The sequence below is a fragment of the Schistocerca serialis genome, chromosome 5 (genome assembly GCF_023864345.2).
Source record: "Schistocerca serialis cubense isolate TAMUIC-IGC-003099 chromosome 5, iqSchSeri2.2, whole genome shotgun sequence".
Lineage (NCBI taxonomy): Eukaryota > Metazoa > Arthropoda > Insecta > Orthoptera > Acrididae > Schistocerca > Schistocerca serialis.
The window spans coordinates 379,881,945-379,907,934 of record NC_064642.1 but is presented as its reverse complement, the minus strand read 5'-3'; the positions used below and the strand labels follow the sequence as shown (position 1 = coordinate 379,907,934).

At 38.2% G+C, this 25,990-nt stretch overlaps 1 protein-coding gene across 1 annotated transcript; it reads right to left on the bottom strand.

The window, feature by feature from the left end:
* Window positions 1-4: 4 nt before the first annotated feature.
* Window positions 5-24,523, bottom strand: LOC126481040 (deoxynucleotidyltransferase terminal-interacting protein 2). Its single transcript, XM_050104521.1, has 5 exons — window positions 24,327-24,523; window positions 19,027-19,321; window positions 16,475-16,688; window positions 6,027-6,191; window positions 5-334 (listed from the first exon to the last, which is right to left on the bottom strand). Exons 1-5 carry the CDS (start codon window positions 24,436-24,438, stop codon window positions 119-121), a joined length of 1,002 nt encoding a protein of 333 aa, XP_049960478.1. The 5' UTR covers window positions 24,439-24,523; the 3' UTR covers window positions 5-118.
* Window positions 24,524-25,990: the final 1,467 nt, after the last annotated feature.

Here is a 25,990-nt window from a genome sequence, read left to right as displayed (position 1 = left end):
AAGATTGCAAAATCACATGTAATTTATTATAACATAAATACATGCTAAAATGCTTATTCCTGTATCTATATATACACGCAATTACATGGGATCATCAGATATACAAACAAGTACATATCTACTTTTTCTTCCCCTTCCTTTTTAATCGTTGTGCATGCTTATGTGCTTTATGATGTGTTCTCTTCTTTTCTGCAATAATTTCTAAGTAGCGTCTCTTATTGTATTTCTTGAACTCTGCATCTGCCAAAAGCTCATCAACAATTGTCTTCTTTCTCTGTTTCTTTGGTATCCTGCTACTGTAAAAATCTTCAGGTGCATCCACAACTTTTCCAACCTAAAAATAAATACAGACATATTTGGTATTTAAATTCTGCATCTGTATTGGTACTAAATACTATACATTAAAAAGAAATGAGGTATCTTTATCTTAAGCACTATAATGTTTCATTGGGAAATCAGAAATGGCATAGTTACCTAACAGAAGATACTGCCAACACTGTGCCTTTAGTAAAATAATGTTACTTGTATGGGCTGGTGTAAGGGGGCATTGCACAGTATGCAAAACACAGATGCACATACACACAACACAACACAGTAATTTCTATGGCTACTCTCAGCCTTATTACATTACAGAAACTGGATCTTTGGTCATGTGCAAACCCAAGAGGGAGGTGAAAAAATTTTCTTTGTGGGGAATATTAGATATCTACAGCACCTCTTGAGTAAAAGTTACAGATGTGAATTTCGCTCCACTCTGTATCTCTACAAACAAATAACCTTCGGAACTGGATACAGTACAGGAAGAGGAATAAACTGCTCACCATAAAGTGGTTCATGTGAACAATTCTGAATATAAATTTTAAACAGAAAGTAAAATGTGAAAAGGTATGCCCAACTTTCATGCAGACAGACAGATGTCACACTTGTTAAAATACTGAGGGGTAAATATTTTTAATGTTTCATCTTCCATCACAAATGAATGAAAACAGCAAGCAAATTAGAATCTTTTGTCAAAAGATGTTCCATTTCAGGACAGAGCACAGGAAGAGTGGCTATCAGTAAACCTATGTAGAAGCTTAAACTTTCTAGCCTTACCTTAATGAACATTACATTACACATATGGCTATTTTTTTAAATTCAGTTTAGAATCTCTAGAATGGAGAGAGATGTAGTTGACATTACGAAATGAATCTCATATTCTCACTAAATAATTATATTTACTGATGAAAAAGTAATCTGAAGTTTTAACAATACTGGTTACAATAATAAATAGAATGATAAAAAGGAGACAACAAAAGAACTTGACTGCAAAATATGTAACCTCCAAAATATCTGCACTCAAAAGACAAGTCTATACTTTACGAAAGAAACTACGCAGTATGGAAACGTGGCAGTCAAAATAAACTGGAAGACGTTAAAAGTATATTACAAGTCTTAGACAATCATCTTCCACTAGACAAGCATATACTTTCCAGTAACAGCCAGCAGGTCCAGTCGGTATGAACAAAATAAAACGAAAGATAGATTATTTTACCATGTACACTATACAACTTACAATTAGTTCAAACACTGTCTATATTACCTTGCTTCTATCATTAAAAATTACCAACAACAACTGCTATGCAATCACGATGCCATGGTTCCTGACCTCAGTTTCACAAAAGGTAAATACTAACCTTGAAACTAATACAGAAAGAAGACAGGACACCATCAGGAAGAAACTAAATCTCAACACCAAAAAGAAACACAAAAATGTGAAAAGGAAGATACAATATTAACGTTACACACAAAACCCTGCAATTTTCATGGCATATCAAAATCAAGTCATTACTAATAGCAAAAGAAGTCAAGGGCATGCAAGCTCACCAATATTTGAGGCATTAATATGTATACTATCCTACACCTAAAAAGCTTAAGGCAAATACAAATGATAAAAAGACGAGGAGTAGGAAAAATTAGACTAGTGTAAGAGATAACCGCACTATTGAGAAAAAGTAAAAATGTGGGAACACCTTTGTAGTGGGCTGTTTTGACAGGCGGCTCTGTACACAACATCCATGTACAAAACAGCAAGGTGCAAAAAAGCACAGCAAAACAGCCAACAACACAAAGAGTGGATTCCTGACAAAGTACTCTTGCATGAGTGCAATAAAAATACAGTATGCCTGGCTTGGAGAGTTCTACTGGAGATGAGGAGTTAAAGGAGCATTGGCGTATAGGGCATCGCAGTTGTTGTTGTTGTTGTGGTCTTCAGTCCAGAGATTGGTTTGATGCAGCTCTCCATGCTACTCTATCCTCTGCAAGCTTATTCATCTCCCAGTACCTACTGCAAGCAACATCCTTCTGAATCTGCTTAGTGCATTCATCTCTTGGTCTCCCTCTACGTTGCCTCAGAACATGTCCTACCAACCAATCCCTTCTTCTAGTCGAGGTGTGCCACAAATTTCTCTTCTCCCTAATTCTATTCAATACCTCCTCATTAGTTATGTGATCTACCCATCTAATCTTCAGCATTCTTCTGTAGCACCACATTTTGAAAGCTTCTATTCTCTTCTTGTCCAAACTATTTATTGTCCACGTTTCACTTCCATACATGGCCACACTCCATACAAATACTTTCAGAAACGACTTCAACACTTAAATCTATACTCGATATTAACAAATTTCTCTTCTTCAGAAATGCTTTCCTTGCCATTGCCAGTCTACATTTTATAATCCTCTCTACTTCGACCATCATGAGTTATTTTGCTCCCCAAATAGCAAAATTCATTTACTACTATAAGCGTCTCATTTCCTAATCTAATTCCCGCAGCATCACCCGATTTAATTCGACTGTATTCCACTATCCTCATTTTGCTTTTGTTTATGTTCAACTTATATCCTCCTTTCAAGATACTGTCTATTCCGTTCAGCTACTCTTAGAGATCCTTTGCTGTCTCTGACAGAATTAGAATGTCATTGGCGAACCTCAAAGTTTTTATTTCCTCTCCATGGCTTATAATTCCTACTACGAATTTCTGCTTGTTTCATTTACTGCTTGCTTAATATACAGATAGCATAACATTGGGGATAGGCTACAACCCTGTCTTACTCCCTTCCCAACCACTGCTTCCCTTTCATGTCCCTCAACTCTTATAACTGCCATCTGGTTTCTGTACAAGTTGTAAATAGACTTTCACTCCCTGTATTTTACCCCTGCCACCTTTAGAATTTGAAAGAGAGTATTCCAGTCAACATTGTCAAAAGCTTTCTCTAAGTCTACAAATGCTAGAAACGTAGGTTTGCCTTTCCTTAATCTTTCTTCTAAGATAAGTCATAAGGTCAGTATTGCCTCACGTGTTCCAGTATTTCTACGGAATCCAAACTGATCTTCCCCGAGGTCGGCTTCTACTAGTTTTTCCATTCGTCTGTAAAGAATTCGTGTTAGTACTTTGCAGCTGTGGCTTATTAAACTGATAGTTCGGTAATTTTCACATCTGTCAACACCTGCTTTCTTTGGGATTGGAATTATTATATTCTTCTTTAAGTCTGAGGGTATTTCGCCTGTTTCATACATCTTGCTCACCAGATGGTAGAGTTTTGTCAGGACTGGCTCTCCCAAGGCCGTCAGTAGTTCCAATGGAATGTTGTCTACTCCGGGGGCCTTGTTTCGACTCAGGTCCTTCAGTGCTCTGTCAAACTCTTCACGCAGTATTGTATCTCCCATTTCATCTTCATCTACATCCTCTTCCATTTCCATAATATTGTCCTCAAGTGCATCGCCCTTGTATAGACCCTCTATATACTCCTTCCACCTTTCTGCTTTCCCTTCTTTGCTTAGAACTGGGTTTCCATCTGAGCTCTTGATGTTCATACATGTGGTTCTCTTATCTCCAAAGGTCTCCTTAATTTTCCTGTAGGCAGTATCTATCTTACCCCTAGTGAGATAAGCCACTACATCCTTACATTTGTCCTCTAGCCATCCCTGCTTAGCCATTTTGCACTTCCTGTCGATCTCATTTTTGAGATGTTTGTATTCATTTTTGCCTGTTTCATTTACTGCATTTTCATATTTTCTCCTTTCATCAATTAAATTCAATATATCTTGTGTTACCCAAGGATTTCTATTAGCCCTCGTCTTTTCACCTGCTTGATTCTCTGCTGCCTTCACTATTTCATCCCTCAAAGCTACCCATTCTTCTTCTATTGTATTTCTTTCCCCCATTCCTGTCAATCATTCCGTAACGTTCTCCCTGAAACTCTCTACAACCTCTGGTTCTGTCAGTTTATCCAGATCCCTTCTCCCTAAATTCCCACCGTTTTGCAGTTTCTTCAGTTTTAATCTACAGTTCATAACCAATAGATTATGGTCAGAGTCCACATCTGCCTCTGGAAATGTCTTACAATTTAAAACCTGGTTCCTAAATCTCTGTCTTACCATTATATATGCTATCTGAAACCTTCGAGTATCTCCACGCCTCTTTCATGTATACAACCTTCTTTTAGGATTCTTGAACCAAGTGTTAGCTATAATTAAGTTATGCTCTGTGCAAAATTCTTCAAGGCGGCTTCCTCTTTCATTTCTTACCCCCATTCAATATTCACCTACTACGTTCCCTTCTCTTCCTTTTCCTACTATCGAATTCCAGTCGCCCATGACTATTAAATTTTCATCTCCCTTCACTGTCTGAATAATTTCTTTTATCTCATCATACATTTCATCAATCTCTTCATCATCTGCGGAGCTAGTAGGCGTGGGCTTCGTGTTTATCTTGGCCACAATAATGCATTCACTATGCTGTTTGTAGTAACATACCCGCATTCCTATTTTCCTATTCATTATTAAACCTGCTCCTGCATTACCCCATTTTGATTTTGTATTTATAACCATGTATTCACCTGACCAGAAGTCTTGTTCCTCCTGCCACCAAACTTCACTAATTTCCACTATATCTAACTTTAACCCATCCATTTCCCTTTTTAAATTTTCTAACCTACCTGCCCAATTAAGTGATCTGACATTCCACACTCCGATCCATATAACGCCAGTTTTCTTTCTCCTGATAACAACGTCCTCCTGAGTAGTCCCCGCTCAGAGATCCGAATGGGGGGCTATTTTACCTCCGGAATATTTTACCCAAGAGGACGCCATCATCATTTAACCATACAGTACAGCTCCATACCCTCAGGAAAAATTACGTCTGTAGTTTCCCCTTGCTCTCAGCCATTCGCAGTACCAGTACAGAAAGGTCGTTTTGGTTAGTGTTACAAGGCCAGATTAGTCAATCAGCCAGACTGTTGCCCTTGCAACTACTGAAAAGGCTGCTGCTCCTCTTCAGGAGTCACACGTTTGTCTGGCCTCTCAACAGATACCCCTCCGTCGTGGTTGCACCTACGGTACGGCTATCTGTATCGGTGAGGCACGCAAGCCTCTCCACCAACATCAAGGTCCATGGTTCATCTCAGTTATCACGCGATATAACATCAACAGCGAATGATGGTTGCAGAGTGGATTTACTGGATCCACAGATTTGGCACCATTTCACTTGATGGCATCAACTTGCTCTGGCTGGACAGGAAGCACAGATAATGTTCAAGTAGTTGGATCAAGCTAACTACCATCTGCTTTCATCAGATATATGTGGATATAAAAATGTTAATAAAGTATCATAATTTTGTGGGCATAAGAAGGATTAAAAATGTGGAGAAAAAGAAAATTACTGAAAAACTGATGCTGTCTTTTGGACGGATGTTAATAAAACATTCAAAGTCATAAAAGTCAATTGTTTATAAAACTGATTTAAATAGGATATAGGAAGATTTTGTTTTACACACACACACACACACACACACACACTCACAGAGAGAGAGAGAGAGAGAGAGAGATTGGGGGCACCTTGCCTTGAAATAAACAGGAAAGGCAAAAGCAGTCCTCAAATCTGTGCACTTGCCACACCTTTTGCGGTTAACTAGGTGAAAATACTTCCATGACTATTTGTTAAAAGAAGTTTAAAAATGTCACTTGTTTTTTGCGTTGCTTAACTTACCTGGAAATATTTTGGCAGCACTTTAAGGTCATTCTTCTTGTAGAAATGTTTTGGATCAAGAGCAGCCCTCATCTGAAGAACCATCAGGTCATTCTTTGCTTCATCTGTGAGCTCAGGTGCTGGCATATTAAACCATTTAGCACCCTTTGTGCGCTCTCTTTGTTTCTGAAATGGAACATACATTAAAGCAGAATTTTCATTAGGAGGCTTGTAATTTTCAGTACATAAACTGAATTGACTGAAAACCATGAGCTGTAATTGCTCAACAAATTAAGTCACCCAAGAGTCAAATGGTTTTCCATCAACAGCACAAGAAGAAGTAACTTCCAAACTTACATATTTAAAGTGAATACATAAAACTGCAACTAGTCACTTTTTTGAATTAGTTATTTATTCATTACATGAAGCAGTTTTTGAAACTTTTCAAGCTCATCTTCAGATGGTGTATAGGAAGCTGGGTGCTGGCTCTGTGACAAAAAAATGGAACATACTTTGATGCATGAGTACTGTTATCTGCTGATTTGGATCCAAAATTTAGCTTTGTGCTTTTTGCGACAGTATGGAAGGCTTTTGTTGTTGATATCCGTCTGTCTGCTTATTGTGAAGGCCAGTTGGTACCATGTCACTCACTATCACTGTTGTCACAATGTGATATGACACATATTCTGTAGAAGTGAGTGATGTGGTACCAACTGGTCATCACAATGGAAGCAGACAAATGGATATTAACAACAAAAGCTGCCCATACTGTCACAAAAAGAACAAAACTAAATTTTGGAGCCAAATTGGCAGATAAACAATACTCATGCATTAAAGCATTTTCCATTTTCTTGCCACACAGCCAGCACCCAGCACTATGCTTCAAATAGCTATGTAACTTTGTGTACATTATCTGAAGATGAACCTGAAAGGTTTCAAAAACTGGTTCATGGAATGATAAGTAACTACTTCAAAATAGTGACTGGTTGCAGTTTTATGTATTTACATTCAACATACATTCATGGGTTCTTAAACATCTGTAATGGATAGTTTTAATCTTACTTATTTAACTTACAATAACCATTACAAACTACAGAATACAAAGGAAGACTTGTGATGAACAGAAGAGAGATGGAATAAATTAAATTTGCCCCAAACATGTATGAAACAATAACACTAACACATCCTGAAGGCCTAATCGTAACAACTGTAATAGTGCTACTGGTTCTTGGAGGCCTCTGCTGTAAAATACTACCCCTCAGGTTAATACACTTCCTGCCAATCAAACAGCTAGCTGGCAATCCTTAACAACAAGCTCTCATTCCATACCTCTCAAAGGTCAGAAACACGATACAAGTCTCTAGTTTCCAATTCTCCCATTCTTTCACACGACTGGAGTTAGTCAAAACTTTCAGTCAATGAGCCTGAGTAGTGTTTCAAATTGTCTTATACCCACATACATACTCCGTAAGCCACTATATGGTGAAATGGTGGAGAGTACCTAGTCATTTCCTTTCATGTTCTTCTCACAAATGGAGCTAGGGAAGGGCAACTGTCTACATGTCTAATACAGGCCCTAATTTTTCTTAACTTGTCTTCTCAGTCTTACATGATATATATGTTGGCAGCAGTACAATTGCTCTGCTGTCAGCTTCAAATGCCAATTCTGTTAATTCCTTTAAGAGTGTTTCACAAAAAGGACTTCATCTTCCTTCTGGGGATTCCCTTTCAAGTCCATGCAGGATCCTCATAACATTCACATGTTTATCAAACCTACCAGTAACAAATCTAGCAGCATGCCTCTAAATTGATCCGATGTCTCCCTGGTGGGAATCCCAAACACTTGAGAAGTACTCAAGGATGGATCATACCAGCATTTCACACAATCTCCTTTATAGATGAGCTAATCTTTTCCAAAATTCTCCCAATAAAACAAAGTCAACCACTCACCTTCCCTACTACTGTTGCTACATGCTCATGCCATTTCATATCGCTTTGCAATGTTACACACAGATATTTAACTGACACAACTGTGTCAAGCAGCAAAACACTAATACTGTGTTTAAACATTACAGAATTGGACTTCCTAGTCATCTACATTAACTTACATTTTTCTACATTTAGAGCAAGCTGGCACTCATCACACCAACTACAAATTCTGTCTAAGCCTTCCAGTACCTTCTACAGTCACTCAAAGACAATAATTTTCCAATCATCAGCAAAAAGTTGCAGTCAGATCATTTATGTAAATAGAGAACAAATGCAATCCTATCACACTTCCCTGGAATACTCGTAATGATACCAGTGTCTCTGATGAACGCTCACTGTCCAATATGGCTTACTGGATTCTACTACTTATGAAGTCACTCTCATAGCTGAGAACTTAATGTGTATGCTCGGACCTTTATTAACAGTCTGCATTGGTGCAGTGTCAAATGCTTTCGAAAATCTAGGATAGTGGAAGCTGTCTATTGCCCTTCATCCTTGGTTCACATGATGTCATGCAAGATAAGAGAACACTGAGTTTTGCATGAGCAATACTTTCTAAACCTCGGTCAATTTGTGCGCATAATCTTCTCGCATTAAAAAAATTTATTACACATTATATTCATGAGAAATATGAAAATAATTGAAGAAACATTCTTCAACCTCCACTTAAGTTCTCTTGCACAGTTCACTTAAAAGTCAATATGTTGTCATCATCATTAGAATTATTACTCATGGTTACTAGACAGCAAGTGACTCACTCCCAATGAGCACCATTCAATGACTGGATCACTATACCCTGTCCGCACTCTGTATGGTCATGGCAGACAACAACACATTCTGCTGGTGTTGGGCTGTTTGACTGAGCCCTTATTGTTAGTAAAGAAGGGTCTTCATTTGCTATCCACTTTTAATAAAATATGGTCAGCTGAAACACAGAACAGGGGTTAGTCACTGTCCTCACCCATCCAGCCCCCCTCCCTGTTCCCATTACAGCACTACACAGCCGTCATTTCACTGCCACACCCAGTCTTTTAATTTCTTTTATTTTTATTTTTATTTCTCTCCTTTGCACTACTTGCCCCCTCCCCCCTCTGCACCTTCTCTCCTACGCTCAGTCTAAACTGCAAGTACTTCACTGTCTGCCACTCCCACCACACTATCCCTCCTCCTCCCCGCCCTAGCCGCCTCCTTACCCCCACCCAGTCGCCACTCCCATCATACACTGGTGCTGCAGCTCGCAGTGTAGTTTCAGCTCTCTGAGACTGCAGATGTGTGTGCAAGTTGCGCTTGCGTGAGAGAGAGAGAGTGTGCGTGTGTGTGTGTGTGTGTGTGTGTGTGTGTGTGTGTGTGTGTGTGCAATTTGCGCTGTGTGTGTGTGTGTGTGTGTGTGTGTGTGTGTGTGTGTGTGTACTGCTGACAAAGGCCTTAACTTCCGAAAGCTATGATTGTGTGAATCTTTTTATTGTGCTGATCGCGGCTCAGCATCTCCGTTATATGATGAGTAGCAACTTTCCTTCTCTCCTATTGGAACAGGGGTATTGCAAGACAATGTACTTCCCCTTATAGCAAGTATGTTGACTAATTGGAAGATAGTTTCACATGCAGGTGCATTGCCATGGCAAAAGAACCAGTCTCCTGTCTGTCACAAATCACGTCCTTTTTTTATGAACACTGTTGCACAGTCTTCGTAAAACTTCCAAATAAAAGGTTTGATTGACAGTCTGAGCTGGGGGGCAACAAACTCTTCTAAATTATTGGGCAGTTGATGCAAGTCCAGAACAAGGTTTGTCACCAATTGACATGTCGCCATTTTTTAAATCGAGCAAACCACTCGTACACTTGAGTTTTTCCCATAGTGTCATCTTGGTAAGCTGTTTTTAACATGACAACAGTTTCCGATGCAGTTTTACTGAGTAGCAAACAAAATTTCACTGCTGCACTTTGTTCACTTAAATTTGCCGTCATAAAAAACGGAACAAGAACAAAACAGCACTAGCAAAAACAATCACTGCAAATGAACAGAACAAGCCAGGTTGAGAACACAGGCAGCACTGAACTGGCAATAAGTTGCGCTATATATGCCTAGTGGCCACAATGAGTACTACACAAACTCCACCCACGGCAATGTTTTTCCGGTTTTTTTGGAGTACAACCTCGTAAACAGAAAGACCTTAAAAAAAATATATTTCCTCACATGATATTTGTGGTTTGATTAAATTTTCACTTCACAGCTTCAACATAATTTACTAAAAATTTGAATGAAGATTGTGACCAGGCTGATTTTTAGTGCAGCCCTAAGTCTATGTTATGGTGAAAGGTGGCAGCCTGATAGTGAGTCTTTGAAGTCAACAAATTTGATAATACAACATGACACACTACTAAATTTAGTGAACTGTTCAAATAGTTACTCAGGAGACAGTCAGCGATCACAGGTTACGTACACCTCACCCTTACTATGGATTGTTATTTTGGTGATATATGATGTACCACAAATTTGTTTCTATTGTTGTTGTGGTTATCTTGTTAATTTATCTGATTATTTCAGCTGTTTTCCAGATACTCCGTGCATTTTGTTTTCATACTAAAGTCACAATTGGGTACAATTACTGCTCTTTTATGGGACGAGGCAATTTGTCTGCAATGGCACACTTATTCCTAGTGGCTTGGAGCGAGAGGCAGCAGACGTGTATAAATGTAGGACAGGAATGCAGTGCGAGGTATGGCAGGTGTACAGACTAGGCATGCAAAACACTGGTACGGGGGAGGGTAAGGTGAGGTGCACAACAAAGATGATGTGGAAGCATGAATTGGTAGAAAGTGACTGAACAGAGGAAGAGGAAACTGTTGTGTAAAGGGTGTAGTGAGAGTGGGTTACTGTAGACTGAAACCAAGAGCATTATGGGAGCAACGAATGTGTTGCAAGTTTAACTTCCAGCTACATAGTTCAGAAAACCCGATGCTGGGGCGAAGGATCCAGATAGCACAGCTGGGAAGCAGCCACTGAACGTGAGCAAGATGTAGTCACAGTAGCATGTCCCAGTGGGTGGTCAATTTTGTTCTTGGCCATAATATGGTGGCAGCCACTCATTCTGAAGGACAGCTGGTTGGTGTACAACATAAAATATTGTGCAGCAATTGCAGCAAAGCTGCTTTCATGCATAACCTTGTCTCTGATAGAATAGGATACCTTTGTGACAGTACTGGAGTAGGTTGTGCTCGATGGATGAATCTGACAGGTCTTGCACCTGTGTCTTCCACAGAAATATGACCCATGTGGCAAGGGGGTTGGGAGTGGTATAGATAAGGACCAGGATGCTGTGTTGGGTGTGTAGGTGACAGAATACCACTTTAGCAGGGGTGGGAAGGTTTGTCAGTAGCAAATCCCTCATTTCTGGGCAAGATGATACACCTTGGTTCAACAAACGTATTAGGAAGTTGCTGAGAAAGCAGATAATTTTTCACAGTCATTTTAAACATAGTCACTGCCCCGCTGACAAACAAAAATGATGCGAAATGAAAACAGCTGTCAAAATGTCGAGAGATTCTTTTAACTAATTTGAAAGCAATATTTTATCTGCAGATTCTAAAAATAACCTCAAAAAATTTTGGTCCGTAAACTCTATAAATGCTACAAATAATTCAATACTTTCTCTTGCTGACAGTATGGGCAATGTAACAGATGATGATAAACAGAAGGCCGAAATTCTAAACCTAGCTTTCAAAAACTCATTTACAGTAGAGGACTGCACCACCATTCCCCTTGTCAATTATCGAACAAACGCAAGGATGGCTGACATAGTGTTTAATGTATCAGGGATTATAAAACAGTTAAAATCCTTAGACGCCAGGAAGGCATCTGGCCCAGAAGGTATCCCTGTAAGATTTTATGTTGACTATGCTACACATATAGCACCATTCTTATCCATCATCTATCAGAAATCATTGGAACAGAGGAAAGTTCCACGGGACTAGAAGAAGGCCCAGTTCATGGCAATCTATAAAAAGGGTAGAAAATCGGATGCACATAATTACTGGCCAATTTCACTGACATCGATTTTTTGTAGAATCATGGAACATAGTTTGTGTTCAGGCATATTGACCTTTCTAGACTCTGAGAAGCTCATCTTTGTGCATGATATACAACAGGCTCTAGACACCAGCTCCCAAGTTGATGCCATATTCCTCAACTTTCGAAAGGTGTTCAACTCAGTTCCGCACTGTCGCTTGCTCCAAAAAGTGCGTGCTTATGGTCTATTCGATGACATATGAAGATGGATAGGAAGTTTTCTAACAGAGAGAGGGCAGTATGTCATCCTGAATGAGGAGACTTCAACAGAAACACGCGTAACATCAGGTGTGCCCCAGGGTAGCGTAATAGGTCCACTGCTTTTTATGATTTACGTAAACGATATGATTGATGGTACTGACGGCGGCATTAGACTGTTTGCCGATGATGCTGTAGTCAACAGGAAAGTAGTATCCCATGAAAGTTGTGAACAAATCAATGAGGATTTGCAAAAAATAAATGCATGGTGTAATGACTGGCAGTTATCTCTCAATATTAGTAAGTGTAACCTACTGCGTGTAACAAAGCGAAAATCCCCATTAATGTACGAGTACATAATAAATGCCCAGTCTTTGGAAGCAGTAACATCCGTCAAATATCAGGTTGTGACTATTCAAAATGATCTCAAATGGAACGATCAAGGAAATTGCTTACAATATTTTAGTTTGTCCAGTCTTAGAGTACTGTTCATCTGTATGGAACCCTTACTGGTTGGGTCTGATTCAAGAGATTGAGAAGGTCCAAATAAGAGCGGCAAAATTCGTGACTGGTACATTTAGCAATCGTGAGAGTGTTAAAAATCTCATAGAAAGTTTGAGGTGGGACACACTTGCAGATAAACACGCACTAAATGGAAGGAGCTGCTCACTGAATTCCAAAATCCGATCTTTGTCAAGGATGTAGAACTTATATTATTACCACAAACTTTCAAACAGCGCAATGATCACCTTTCAAAGGTAAGGGAAATTACAGCTCATACTGAGGCATACAGAGAGTCATTTTTTCCTCGCGCGATCCGCGAGTGGAACAGACGGGGGGGGAAATATGCCTTGGGGTGTGAATAGTGCCCTCTGCCACACACCACTTGGTGGCTACCAGAGTATATATGTACATGTAGACATATCTAGGTTTCCAGATAGTGACTGACACAGTGTGTGACTGCAGATTTTTAAAGGTGCGAGCATAAGGAATGTTTCTAAGTACGTGAGTGGCTCAAAGAATTCTTAAGTAAGAGAACATTGTTCTCCCCAATGAGTGTTCATCAGAAACAAAAAAAAAAGTGTGATAGGACAGCTTTTGCTTTCATGTACGTAAATGATTGGACAGACAGGGTGAGCAGCAACATTTGACTGACTGATGACATTGTAGTGAACGGGAAAATTTCGTCATTGACTAAGTGCAGGAGAACACAGGATTGCTTAAGACATACTTTCTATTTGTCATGATGAACAGCAACTTGCTTTAAATGCAGAAAAATGTAAGTGAGTAGGAAAAAACAATCCTGTAATGTCCAAATACAGTACTGGAGGTTGTGCTGCTTGATGTAGTTACACTGAGTAAATATCTTTGCTTAATGTTGCAAAGTTATATGAGATGGAACAAGCATGTACAGTCAGTAATAGGGAAGTCAGTAATAGGTTGGTTGATCTGGGGAAGGCGAACAAACAGTGAGATCATCAGATTAGGGAAGGACAGGGAAAGAAGTCGCTCATACCCTTTCGAAGGAACCATCCCGGCATTTGCCTGGAGCAATTTAGGGAAATCATAGAAAACCCAAATCAGGATGGCCGGAAGCGAGTCTGAACTGATGTCCTTCTGAATGCAAGTCCAGTGTGCTAACCACTGCGCCACCTCACTAGGTCAATAATAGGGAAGATGAATTAGGAGAATTCTAGGGAAGAGTAGATGTTCTACAAAAGAGACTGGGTACAGAAAACTAGTGCAATTCATTCTCCTGTAATGCTAGTATTTGGGATCCCCACCCTGTCAGATTAAAAAAAGCTGTAGAAGCAATTCAGAGGTGTGCTGCTAGATTTGCTACTAGCAGGTTTGATCTACATGTGAATCTTACGGAAGTGCTTTGTAAATTCAAATGGAGGGAATATGGTGTTTTTTCACAAAGAACTACTGACAAAATTCAGTAACATAGATTTCACATAAGAACATCAAAGGCAAGGTAAGAGAATTTGGGCTTGTACAGAGGCATACGGTCTCTCTCTCTCTCTCTCTCTCTCTCTCTCTCTTTGTTAAAATTTATGGTGAAACCTTCAGCTGTCATTTATTTTGCACAATTCGTTACTACAGCTGGAGTCAAGAACGATGGTTGTCAAGTTCAGGCTTGTTCTGCGCACCTGTGTCATGCGTTCTCCGACAACCAATAAGCATTCAGTAGTGTTCTGAGCACTCTGCTATGAACGTTGTATGCAATGCGAGCATTATACTCGACTGTAGCACATTATCTAGTGAATTTTTATTCCATTTGTTGCACGTTGTCATGGCTAATAATGAAGATAAGTGACAAGTGCTACCTAGGTAAACAAGACACATAATTTGTGGGATACGCGCTTTCATCAAGCACAAAGCATATATATGTGCATACTGCAACCATCACTTGGAACCAGCAACAATGCTATCACCATCCTAGTCCCGACCTGTGCGAACCAACATCGTTCATGGATCGGACTGTAGTTTTGGTCAATGACAATTACTGAGCTTAGCTGGTATAAATGGCAGGAAAGGTAAACCCTAATTTGAACAAGAGTAAATTTTCATAAAGAACTGACATCACTAGCTGTCAACTTGGACTTGCTTCTGCACAAAGTTATTGGAGAGTTATTATTGTGAAACATTTTTATGTACTATGGTTGGCTTAAAAAAGCAAACTACTTTTGTTCAAATTATGTTTTAATTTCCCTGCCATTTATGGCATCAAAGCTTGATAATGGTCACTGACCCAAACTGGTTGCTAATTGTGCAAACTAAATGATAGCTGAAGGTTTCACCATGGGCTTTAACTATTATCTGGTGGCTGAATATCCCCAATTGCATACATACATAGCCTTTTTACTCTTGTTTCATTAGCTAGTGAAAGAGCAAAGGGAATGACTAGTAACCATACAAGAAATTCTCTGCCTTCCACTGCACGGAAGCTTACAGAGAATGTAAACAGATGTATGCACATGTACGCACGTTCTGGCACTGCACTTTGTTCACTTGGTGTATCAAAGCTACTTCATGCAGAACGTTGAACTACAATAATGATCAGTTTATGTTTGCCAAATGAGAGCAGAAACATGTTTGACATGCACTCCATCACAATCACAAGCTGGTGTCAGTCAACTGTTAGCCACAGCATGCTGCAGAAAATTTCGAGAATGAACTGTTCTGATCTTGCCGTGGCCACGAGTTCTTTGTGGAAATGTTTCTGGGAGGTTTTGCCATAACTGGTGAGTTGGAAAAGGGTTCCATCAAACTGATACTTTTAGCACACACTTTAAATGTGGTTTGGAAAATAAAGGAAGCAGTGGACTCAAACTTGCGACTTCATCTACACTGTGCCATGTTTACCAGTAGACAATGAGCAGATTCAGCACTACAACAACCTGAGTGGGAGATAACACTTTCTCCGGTAACTGCTGCACCCTACCATGTTGCCAGATCATATAGATGGCCAGACTTAGAATTCTGAGAGGGCAGCAAGTTTTACTCGCATCTTAAGTGAACAACATCTCTACCATGGCTGACTGGCAGCCACATTTTATGTCAAAGACTGTACAGAACTAACATACAATGAAATGAAGTTTTGGGAGTCCCATGAATACATTTCAAATTTGCTCTGCTCAGTGTTGATCTTTGGCACACAGGATATACAAAATCTCTCTCTGCCAGTGCAATTTGTACAGAGCAGAAAATGAAACCTATCAAAATGAATAGAATATTACAGTGCTTTGGAATATATAAACTACAACAAATTAAAATAAGAGAAATTGTAGCCTGCGTGACAAGAATTTACTTCATCTCTAAGAGATGATATTACAACAAACTTTTGTTTAAAGACTGTATTACCCTCCTCCCCTATTTGTCATATGACAGAAAAAGCATACAGTATACACTGATCAAAACCTGAGCAGTCAACATCACTAAACAGCATAGTAACAATACATCTATTCATTACAATGTATATTCCACCGCAGTTTTGTAGTTTTGTCTCGTGCAAACATCCATGTACTTCCATTTTTATTTATTTGTGTAATACCAAGTTAAAACCTACAAGGAAAGAAAATATAGGAGCACGAAGTACTATTACTGAAACATATCTTACAAATAAAATGTATATATCTATGAATTGTTGGCAGTTCAGTAACTCTATTTCAAGTAAACAAAATGGAAGTGTAGCAGACCTTCCAGCAAGTACCTTTCTTTCTAGTCTCAATCGTTTCTCACTGGTTTCATGTGGTATAGCATGCTGCTTTTCAAATCCAGGTTGTATAACACTTTTTTGTAACAGTTTATCAACTGATGTTAATTTCCTACATGATTCATCAACTCCTGTACCTCTTTTCAGATTCATATCAATGTAAGATGGCATATCTTCGAGCCCTGGTATCTCTTCGATCAGAAGAGCTGCTCTGAAATTAGAAAAAAATAACTCATCAGCATAATTTTCTGCAAATGAAGCATCAAAATACAATCTTTGCAAAGACACTGCACAACAGATGTAAGAAAAGTACACATTTATAGATAGAAAGATGTCAAATGAAACACATATGGAAGCGAAAAGTGCAGTACATGGAGTGTTCAACAATTACTGTAGCAGTCTCTTATCTAAAGACCACACAAAGTACAGAGAAGTTCTTGTAATATATTTAGATTTTCAGTGTTGTCAAAGTGAGTGTCCAGGCACTCAAGGATGACACGTGTGTCAGAACTGAGAGTAGCAGAGCAATATCAGAAATGCTGAACTTGCAATACCAATGTTCTAAAAACAAAGGAAGATCCTGGAATACTACCCCAGATTAAGTCGCACAACACAAAAAAATGAGTGCTATAGATATCAATGTCAGTGGTGCTGAGAAACACCTGTAATATAAAAAAAATGAATATCTCAAATGCCAGTGGCCCTGCAGACTCACTGCCAGATGATATACAGGAATTTGTAGCAGAGTTGCCCGCTCTCTTAATCATAATATACAGTAGACACCTAGAACAAAAATAAGTGTATAGTTTTTGGTAAGAAGCATACGTCAAACCATTCCACATTAAGGGCACGAGATGTGGGCCACAAAATGATCATTTAATTTCACTGATATTCATATGTTGCATGTGGAATCTTAATAGTCATATATCTTAACTCAAACCCAATGTACTATCTCCAAGTCAACCAGCAATGTGAAAACCATGGATTAAAGTAATCACATGTATGCAGTATTTCTTGACTTCTGAAAGCACTTGACCCAGTACCACACAAACGCTTATTAAAGAACATACTACTATAAGAGATATCGAATGAAATTTGTGACTGGATTTGGGATTTACTGGTAGGGAGAAAACAGGAAGTTACCTTGCGTGGAGAGTCATTGAAAGATGTAGAAGTAACTTTAGGTATGCCCATGGGAAATATGTTGGGACTCATGGTGTTCATATGTTTATGATCCAGCAGACAATACTAATAGCAGTATCAGACTTTTTTGCATACATTTATAATGAAGTACGATCTAAAAAACTGCATCAATATCCAGCCAGATTTCGAAAAGCTTTCACGGTGGTGCAAAGACTGCCAACTTGCTTTATATGTTCAGATATGTAAAATTTTGAACTTCAAAAAATGCAGAAACATGTCTTAGCACTAAGGCCAAAATATAAATGAGTCATTATTGTACTCAGTAAACACAAACAAATTACTTGTAACCATTTTTGGGGGTATGAAATGGAATGATAATACAGACCCAACTGCAGCAAAGTAGGTGGTAGACTTCAGTTCACTGGTTAGGTAAAGGAAAATTACATTCTACAAAAAAGACCGCTTACAAAATGCTCAAGCGACTCATCCTGGAAGAGTGTTTGGAACCCACAGCAAATAGGACTAAAAGAGGATACCAAGCATATATAACGAGGGACAGCAAACATTTGACGTGGAGAAGAGCATCTTAGAAATACTGAACTGGTAGGTGCCTAAGGATAGGTATCAATTATCCAACAAAATCATATTTACAAAACTTCAAAATAAAAAAATGGCTCTGAGCACTATGGGACTTAGCAGCTGAGGCCATCAGTCCCCTAGAACTTAGAACTACTTAAACCTAACTAACCTAAGGACATCACACACATCCATGCCCGAGGCAGGATTCGAACCTGCGGTCGCGCGGTTCCAGACTGACGCGCCTAGAACAAAACTTCAGAAGCAGTATAAAGGTGAAATCTAGAAATGTACTACAGCCTCCTATATACTGCTCATGTGGGCACCACACACACAGACACTTCATTCCCACACTCTTTACACAAATGAAATGGAAAGAAATCATAAAATGTGGTTCATAACATGCACTTGACAGTAGTTTGTAAAGTACGGCTGTAGGTACGAGAACACAGTGTTTTATAAATATACTTATCAGTGGATATGACAGAAATTACTTTATTACAGGTGTGGTTTATACATCATGAGCGCATTACATTTTAATTAAATCAGGAAAGAAAACATCTGTGTATGAGAGAGAGCCCTAAGCAGACATCAAAAGTTTAGTTATAAGGGAGGACAACATATTGAGCACAACATGTGAAAAAAAAAACAAGAATTGCTCCAAGAAAAACAAACTGCATTTCCAAACTGTAAAATCATGTTTTTTACACTCTTCTAAGTGTGATGTGGTGATTATTATTTGTTATCGTTAAGTTTAAGACTGAAGAGAGGAGAGTAGGGGAAAAAGAAGAAGAAGAAAGAAAGACCAAATTTTACTTCTTCTGACTTACTTCTTTCTTACTTCTGAAGTATTTGCATCTATATTCAATAATTCTTGGAGATCAGTGTCAATTAAATTTCGCTTAGCATCATTTTGGGAACATCCAGCTACTTCACCAATATCCGATTTCCTATCACCATCATCATCGTTGCCCTCACTCTCATCCTCATCATCGTCGTCATCGTCGTCGTCATCGTCGTCGTCGTCATCGTCGTCATCATCATCGCCACCACCACTCCCAACACATTCTCCAAATGTGTAACTTTCTTTCCATTTGCCACAACGATCCTCTTGTACTGTTGCACCTATGCTTACAAATAGAAAATATGATAATTTTACCACCATATCCACATTTAGATACACAATCAGGGTACTTTTCAGCAGTCAAGTTATCTCTGTAGTACTTACATTTTTGTTTCAAATGGTTGATGTTCCACATACTGGCACTATTTTGTCCAAAAAGTAACCATAGTTTTATTATCTCTGTTACTCTTAGTGCCTGAATACAGAACATCAGTCATTTGAAACAAAAATCTTAAGTGGTACAAAGATGCCCTGACTGGTAAGAAGTTGCTTTCATTGACTATATGCCTAAGTATTAGGGCTAAGAATATTTTAGAGAAAATAATTTACATCTCAACAGGCAGGAAACAATGTGTACAGAAAAAAATAACAGTTTGAACGATTTCATTGGGGATAGAGATAAGGTAGAAGAGGATTGCAATAGGTTTCTGGAAATAGAGGTGAACAAATCTCTGACATCGGAACCACATTGATAAGATATGTTCTAAAATAAGTACAACTATATCTTAATACATTTATCTGTGAAATGTGGTTTATTTACCTCTTAACGCACAATTCTCAGTCACCTGATTCATGTATAAAAGGCATGACAAGATCTAAAATAATAAACTTTTTAAAAGAGATACAATATTGTCACTTTTTTCCCCTTTTCTGTTGTTCCTTAGTTGCTTCAGAATTTATGCCAGTATGTTTCGTCTTTGCAACTAAGTGAAAGGCTGCCTGTTTTTTGCCATATGCGTTTCGCTTCTTTTACTTATGAAGCAACTTCAGTGTCCTGCATTACATGTTTCTATTTATAATATAATAAATGTATTATGTAGAGTTACAATATGCTACAATGTTACAGTTCTTCATGCTTTTCTCATTTTTCAGATTACAAACAACTTCCGTAGCAAAAATTTTATAAGGTTAAATTACCACTTGGTGTTACTTAAAATTTCTAATGCTGTTAGTCCATATGTGCAGTCCTGAAAATGTGTTCAATCGGTCCCCACATGCTCCAGCTATGACACTTTTCCACCCACGTTTATTAAAACACTATGAATATGTTTGCAGAGTGAGTGAGGTAAGGGGTGTGTGTGTGTGTGTGTGTGTGTGTGTGTGTGTGTGTGTGACAGAGAGAGAGAGAGAGAGAGAGAGAGAGAGAGAGAGAGAGAGAGAGAGTGTGTGTTATGGCTGATAATGATTTGGACTTTCTTTTTCATTGCAAGGGCTCTTTGTATATTAAAGTTTTTCTGTAATGTCAGGAGATTTTTGTTGCAATCATTCAATCTAATACTTTTTATGTCTTGTTGCATGTTGGATGGTCCCAGTCCAATTTTTTATTAGGTGTTCAGTAAAGGTAGACTGGCTATTTTCATGCTTCCAGCTCCTTATGTGTTCTTTATACCTATTTTTGAAATTCCTGTCTGTCTTCTCTGGATATACTGATTCCATTCCTGACATTCTAACTGGTGTATACCTACTCCTTGGTATTTACTTGGTTTGTCTGTTGTTGTTTGTAAATGTGGCTGGAGAGTTTCTTGTTCTGTAAGAAACATGTAATTCCATTTCTTTAATATGCTTGCTAATGTGTATGCTGATTTGTGTTTGTATATTAAAGTGTATCATTTATTTCTGTTAGTCATGTCATGATTATTACTGTTTCATGTTCCATGTGTGCTGTAGTGTCTGTGAGGTTCTATGGTGCATCCATTCTCTGCTTGTTTTCATTTTGATTGTTTAGTTGAGATTTTGTACTACATGGGTGTTGTAACCATTGTTTGTGGCTATGAGTTTTGTTTGTAATTCTTTTTCACCGTTTTCTTTTTTTAGTTTGATATTATTTAGTCTGTGAACATTTTTGATTTTGCGGGTGGTTGAATGATGAACGTATAATTGCATCTGTAGCTGTTAGCTTTCCAAAGAAGTCAAGTCAAAAGCGTACTTGTTGTTGTCTCTCTTTATCTTTATATGCAAGAAATGTATTTGATTTTGTGTTTCTTTTTCCATGGTGAATTGAATGTTTTAAGTATATTGTTTACATCTGTATGGTGCTTGTCTACTTTCTCTGTTGGTTCATCTACCATACAGATTAGGTCATCCACATATCTGTACCAGTAAACAATTTTGTAGCCTTTCTTTGTGATGACTGAATCAAAGATTGTGTTTTCTATGTGGTTGATGAATATGTTTGCCAGTGTTCCTGATACTGGGGATCCCGTTTAAAGCCCATCCTTTTATGAGTAGAACTTCTTTTCAAATTGGAAGTAATTTTGGGATGTCATTGCCTTGTGGGTTTTGGTTATTTCATTAATACTGTCTGCAGGTAAAGATGACCAAAGCTGTTTGTGGAATGTGTAACAATTTTATTTGTGTTATGAGGTTCCCCCCCCCCCCCCTGCTGTTCTTCATTTCATAGTGTTGCATAATGATTTTGGTCATGTGTTTTGCCAAATGGTATGATGATGCATTCATGATACTACACGATACATGCATTATATGTCTAAAAAGGAACATATACGATACAACACTGAATATATTTCATAAATAAAAGAAGCGAAATGAGTATGGCAAAAAAAAAAAACTGGTTTTCATTTAGTTGCACACATGGAACACACCTCCATGAAGAAATACAATAGTTTACATTATTTTATACACATTTCTGAGACACTGCTACACAAATGCATACTGCACTTCCCAGAATACAAAGATAAAATGTATAATTACCCTGTGAAACTGTTCTCAATGAATTCATCAATAGAATAATACTACTTTTCCACCTGGAAAGTAGAGGGTAATCTTGTCTGTGAACCATACCCCATGTTAAATATATCACTGCCTTTTATTTTATTGTAAAATTTAAACTCCATACACACTGGTGTTTGGCCATAAGAGTTTTACACTGTTTGTGCTGGAAGTTTAAAATTTTCTCTGTGCGAATACTGTAATTGCGGTCGAAACGGAAAGAGTTTACTCTATGCTGAGTTTTATATGAGAATAACAACACCTCATATATGTAAAGGGAGAATAGATAGGCTTTTTGGTAATACTTTACTTAGCCTACTGCAGCAGTGTAATACTGGCAACGACTGGCCATGGAGTAAATAATTAATGCTGTTCCAATTCTATTGTTGAAAGGTTCTTGTATGTAGCCTTGTCCATTCAGTAAATTAAGTATCCTCATAAAGCAAACATTTCATAACAAAACATTTGCACTAATATGAAGATCACATAATTTCCATCATTCAACAGTCACTGGCAATGTCAGCACACAGCACCACCACTGGTGTAAGTAAAATTTAACACATGTTCATAATTATTTTCTTTTATAATACTAAGAGTCTGGTGACATGACATTTGTTAAGCTTCCCCATAAGACTGTACCATAAAGAAAAACTGACTCAAGGCAGTAGTGATCAATATCTTTCTGGCATCTATGTTAGTGGCACTTGCTAAAAAATACATTGCAAATGCTAAGCTATTGAGTTTATTGCCAAGTACTCAATGTGTAGGGGCCTTCCTCCCTATTTCGATTTTTATCACAACTTAGGCCTGAGAACTTACATGGTTTGCTTCTGCAATTTACTGATCATTGCAAGTTACCTTAATTTAACTCTGTTCCAATGATTTAGCTTAACAATGATTCATTTTGGTTTTAACCCCCATTAATTTAATTTTAGTCTATTTTGATGGAACCAAGATTCAAGTTTTTCTAGAGTATTTTTTACTCTTTCTGAAATTCTTTCAGGGACCTCATTTTCAATTAGGACTGATGTATCATCAGCAAATAAAACGGAATGAAAATAAGTAGAAAGCGGTAGATCGTACCATACATCAATACAGGGAGCAGAGACAGATGCACACAATCAGAGAATTGGAAAACTCCAAAAGAAAGTCATCAGATGCACAACAAAACTAATACCACAGGAATCTTGCAAAAACAAATTTAATGAATCAGAAATGGTAATTATAAGAAATCTGTAAATATATTGGATGGTACTTCTTTCAATGGTAAATTGTTCAGTGCCTCTAAACAGAGATATTTATGTCAATGACACAACACTAAAGAAAATTACTGAATCTGCAGCAAACGATTAAAAATGACAGACCCTAACAATGTGGGAGGCTAATTACATGACATACTGCCATCCAGCACAGAGAGCATAAATAAACTGAACATCCTCAAAAGAAAACTGAAGGACCATTTTATCTCTGGATGCTGGTTTAAGGTGAAGCTGTACGGCCCACTTGCAGGCAAATTCATAGGGCAAGTGTAACTTCAAAGTTGGAAATTGAATAAAATACTTCCTTTAGCATGCGGAAGCAAAATTTCTGGAATAAGAAAAAAGGAAGACAAGATGTTGTTCTCACAATATAGAAAAAGTCATACAGACTAAGTGAAAAATGTGTTCCAGATTCTGTATACTGGTACTAATATGATTTTCACGAACTTTGACCCTATATTAATGTATAAATGTTTTCTGCAGTATGATAAAAAAAAATTAGTTTTCAGTTTGTGTAACTATATTAGTATTATCTGTAGTGTTGCATAAATAAATATTTGTAGACTTCCCTTACATAAGCACGACTGCTGCATAAGTTAATGTAGGCTATTAGTATTTATCATCACAATGCATAACTAAAAGAAGTTGTTTTCTCTCTGTTTCTCTAATTATCTGTTAACACCATTACTAGAAACTTTTTTTTTTTAATCAGTGGCAAATTTCTATGTAATTTGTTGAGTCTGTGTAAAACTGGCAACATGAAATGCTTCATATAAAAGTAAAATACGTTCTAAGATCAATAGATAAACTAGGCCTAAACAAAATTACATAAAAGAACACCTGTTGCTTCACGATAGGTTGTCATTATAATTGAAAACGACAAATGTGTATCATGTAGTTCTCGCGGAACTATATTAAATCTCCTGACTGTGTCACGGCATCACGTTGATTTATTGTGTTCTACAAATCAGCATTTTCTTCCCTCACACACCAAAACAGCTGTATTTTCGCGACAGCTCACCTTTCGCTCCCCGTACATCTTCATACACGCCAATATCATAAAGCCTTTTCTTGGATGATAATCTATTGTTCAAATTTGCTAGTTCACTTTCTATCAACTGCTCAAAATTCATTCTTGTAAGATATACTGCGACACTACGCTAACTCAAAACACGCACGAGAGATTGTAAACAAACGTATATCAGAGTTCCTCGTGCAAACAAAATTTTGTGGTGCACAAAGCAAAGATGCTAGCTTGGAAAATGATCATTGAAAAATATCTTGAAAGTCTGAACATTAAAAATGAAAACAAACATATTATAAATGCCACTTGCAAATTATTTTCATCCACTCAATGAAGTCGCGTAAAGAATAAATTATTGACTGGACTCAGTAATAGCAAAAGTAATCCTCCAAACAAACGATCACAAGTAGCCCATCATTACGCAAGGTAAAAGACAGAAAGAACTAATCTCCATCAGTAAAACCAATTTTGGTAGTAGTTTAGAATTTAAGAAGTAAGTTACTTCACTACATATAGCCAAAAAGTTGCAAAATTACGAAACTGAAATTCCGACATTACCCGCATTCGGGTAGTGAAATAAATTCGATGATGACAATTGAAAATTTATGTCGGACCTGGCCTCGAAACCGAATTTACGCGTACCGACGCCTTAACAACTTCGGATACCCGAACACGTTTTCTGACCAGCCCAAGTTTCCGACTTGTTCACACTGCATAAAAGTGACCCCTATCCACTACCCTTCTTTCTCGCATCCTCACAGTGATTCCAGAAACAGGTGGGGTGAAGAGTTCATAAACACTGAATAATCATGAGCTACCGTCAAGGCGCATATATGTATATGTGAGGTGTCTTTTCTTTCGGAGATGTCCCTAACGAGACCTGAATATCTGCTCCTACCTATTAGCTCAAGGACTCTTAATCACTGTTCTTGGCATCGACGTTAGCACCAAAGATAGAAAAAATAATTCACACAAAAAAGAAGAAGTCATCTGCAGGACCAGACACAGTCTCGAGCCTCCTCCTGCTCCATTTGTGCAACAAGTTTATAAGTAAACCTCTGTCCCCCATTATAAACTCCTCATTCCTGAGTGGCACATTTCCAAAGTCGTACCAACACATAAAAAGGAAAATAAAGACTATAGTACGTCCAAAATTACTTTGGGATTGACATTGAGGACGGAAGCGATTTGATAGGGAGGCAGGGGAGGGGGGAAAGGGAAACCCAGGCGGCAGGGCTGGGCCACTTTCCACTCGAAGTCACCAAACCTTTACCTCACGCAACACTTCCAACTTGTAATGTGTTTCAGTTGCAGTCAGCTTGATGTCCTGTGTGATCGTTGCGCCCTGTGACTTCCTGTGAATTTGTTTGTAAGGTTGTAGGAGCTGTTACTGTTATTCGTTGTTAGCGTTACTCGTTGTTTGGTTCTCAGTGATTTCAGCGCGAAGTATTTTATAAGTGGAAAAGTTCGACGTCGTTCTCTTGGCCTGGAGATTGCCGCACGAGGGCGGTTAAGAGAAATGTTTTGCGCCTTACGTGGCTACATAGAGAATGAAAAACTTAATGGTTGCCCATTGCTCTCTGTTTCCAAACTGATCGACAGAACTGCTGCAGATTTGAATATAAACAAAATCACTGTTTTGAAGATTGGAAAGGAAATGT

Bases quoted from the DNA above. Each gene is read 5' to 3' on its own strand.
- LOC126481040 (XM_050104521.1), bottom strand. From the start codon at position 24,438: ATGAATTTTGAGCAGTTGATAGAAAGTGAACTAGCAAATTTGAACAAT. The intron at 16,689-19,026 runs GTAAGTCAGAAG...TTCTAATTTCAG, and splicing joins ACTTCAGAAGTAAGAAAGAA to AGCAGCTCTTCTGATCGAAG. The intron at 6,192-16,474 runs GTACTTGCTGGA...GTTCCATTTCAG, and splicing joins GATTGAGACTAGAAAGAAAG to AAACAAAGAGAGCGCACAAA.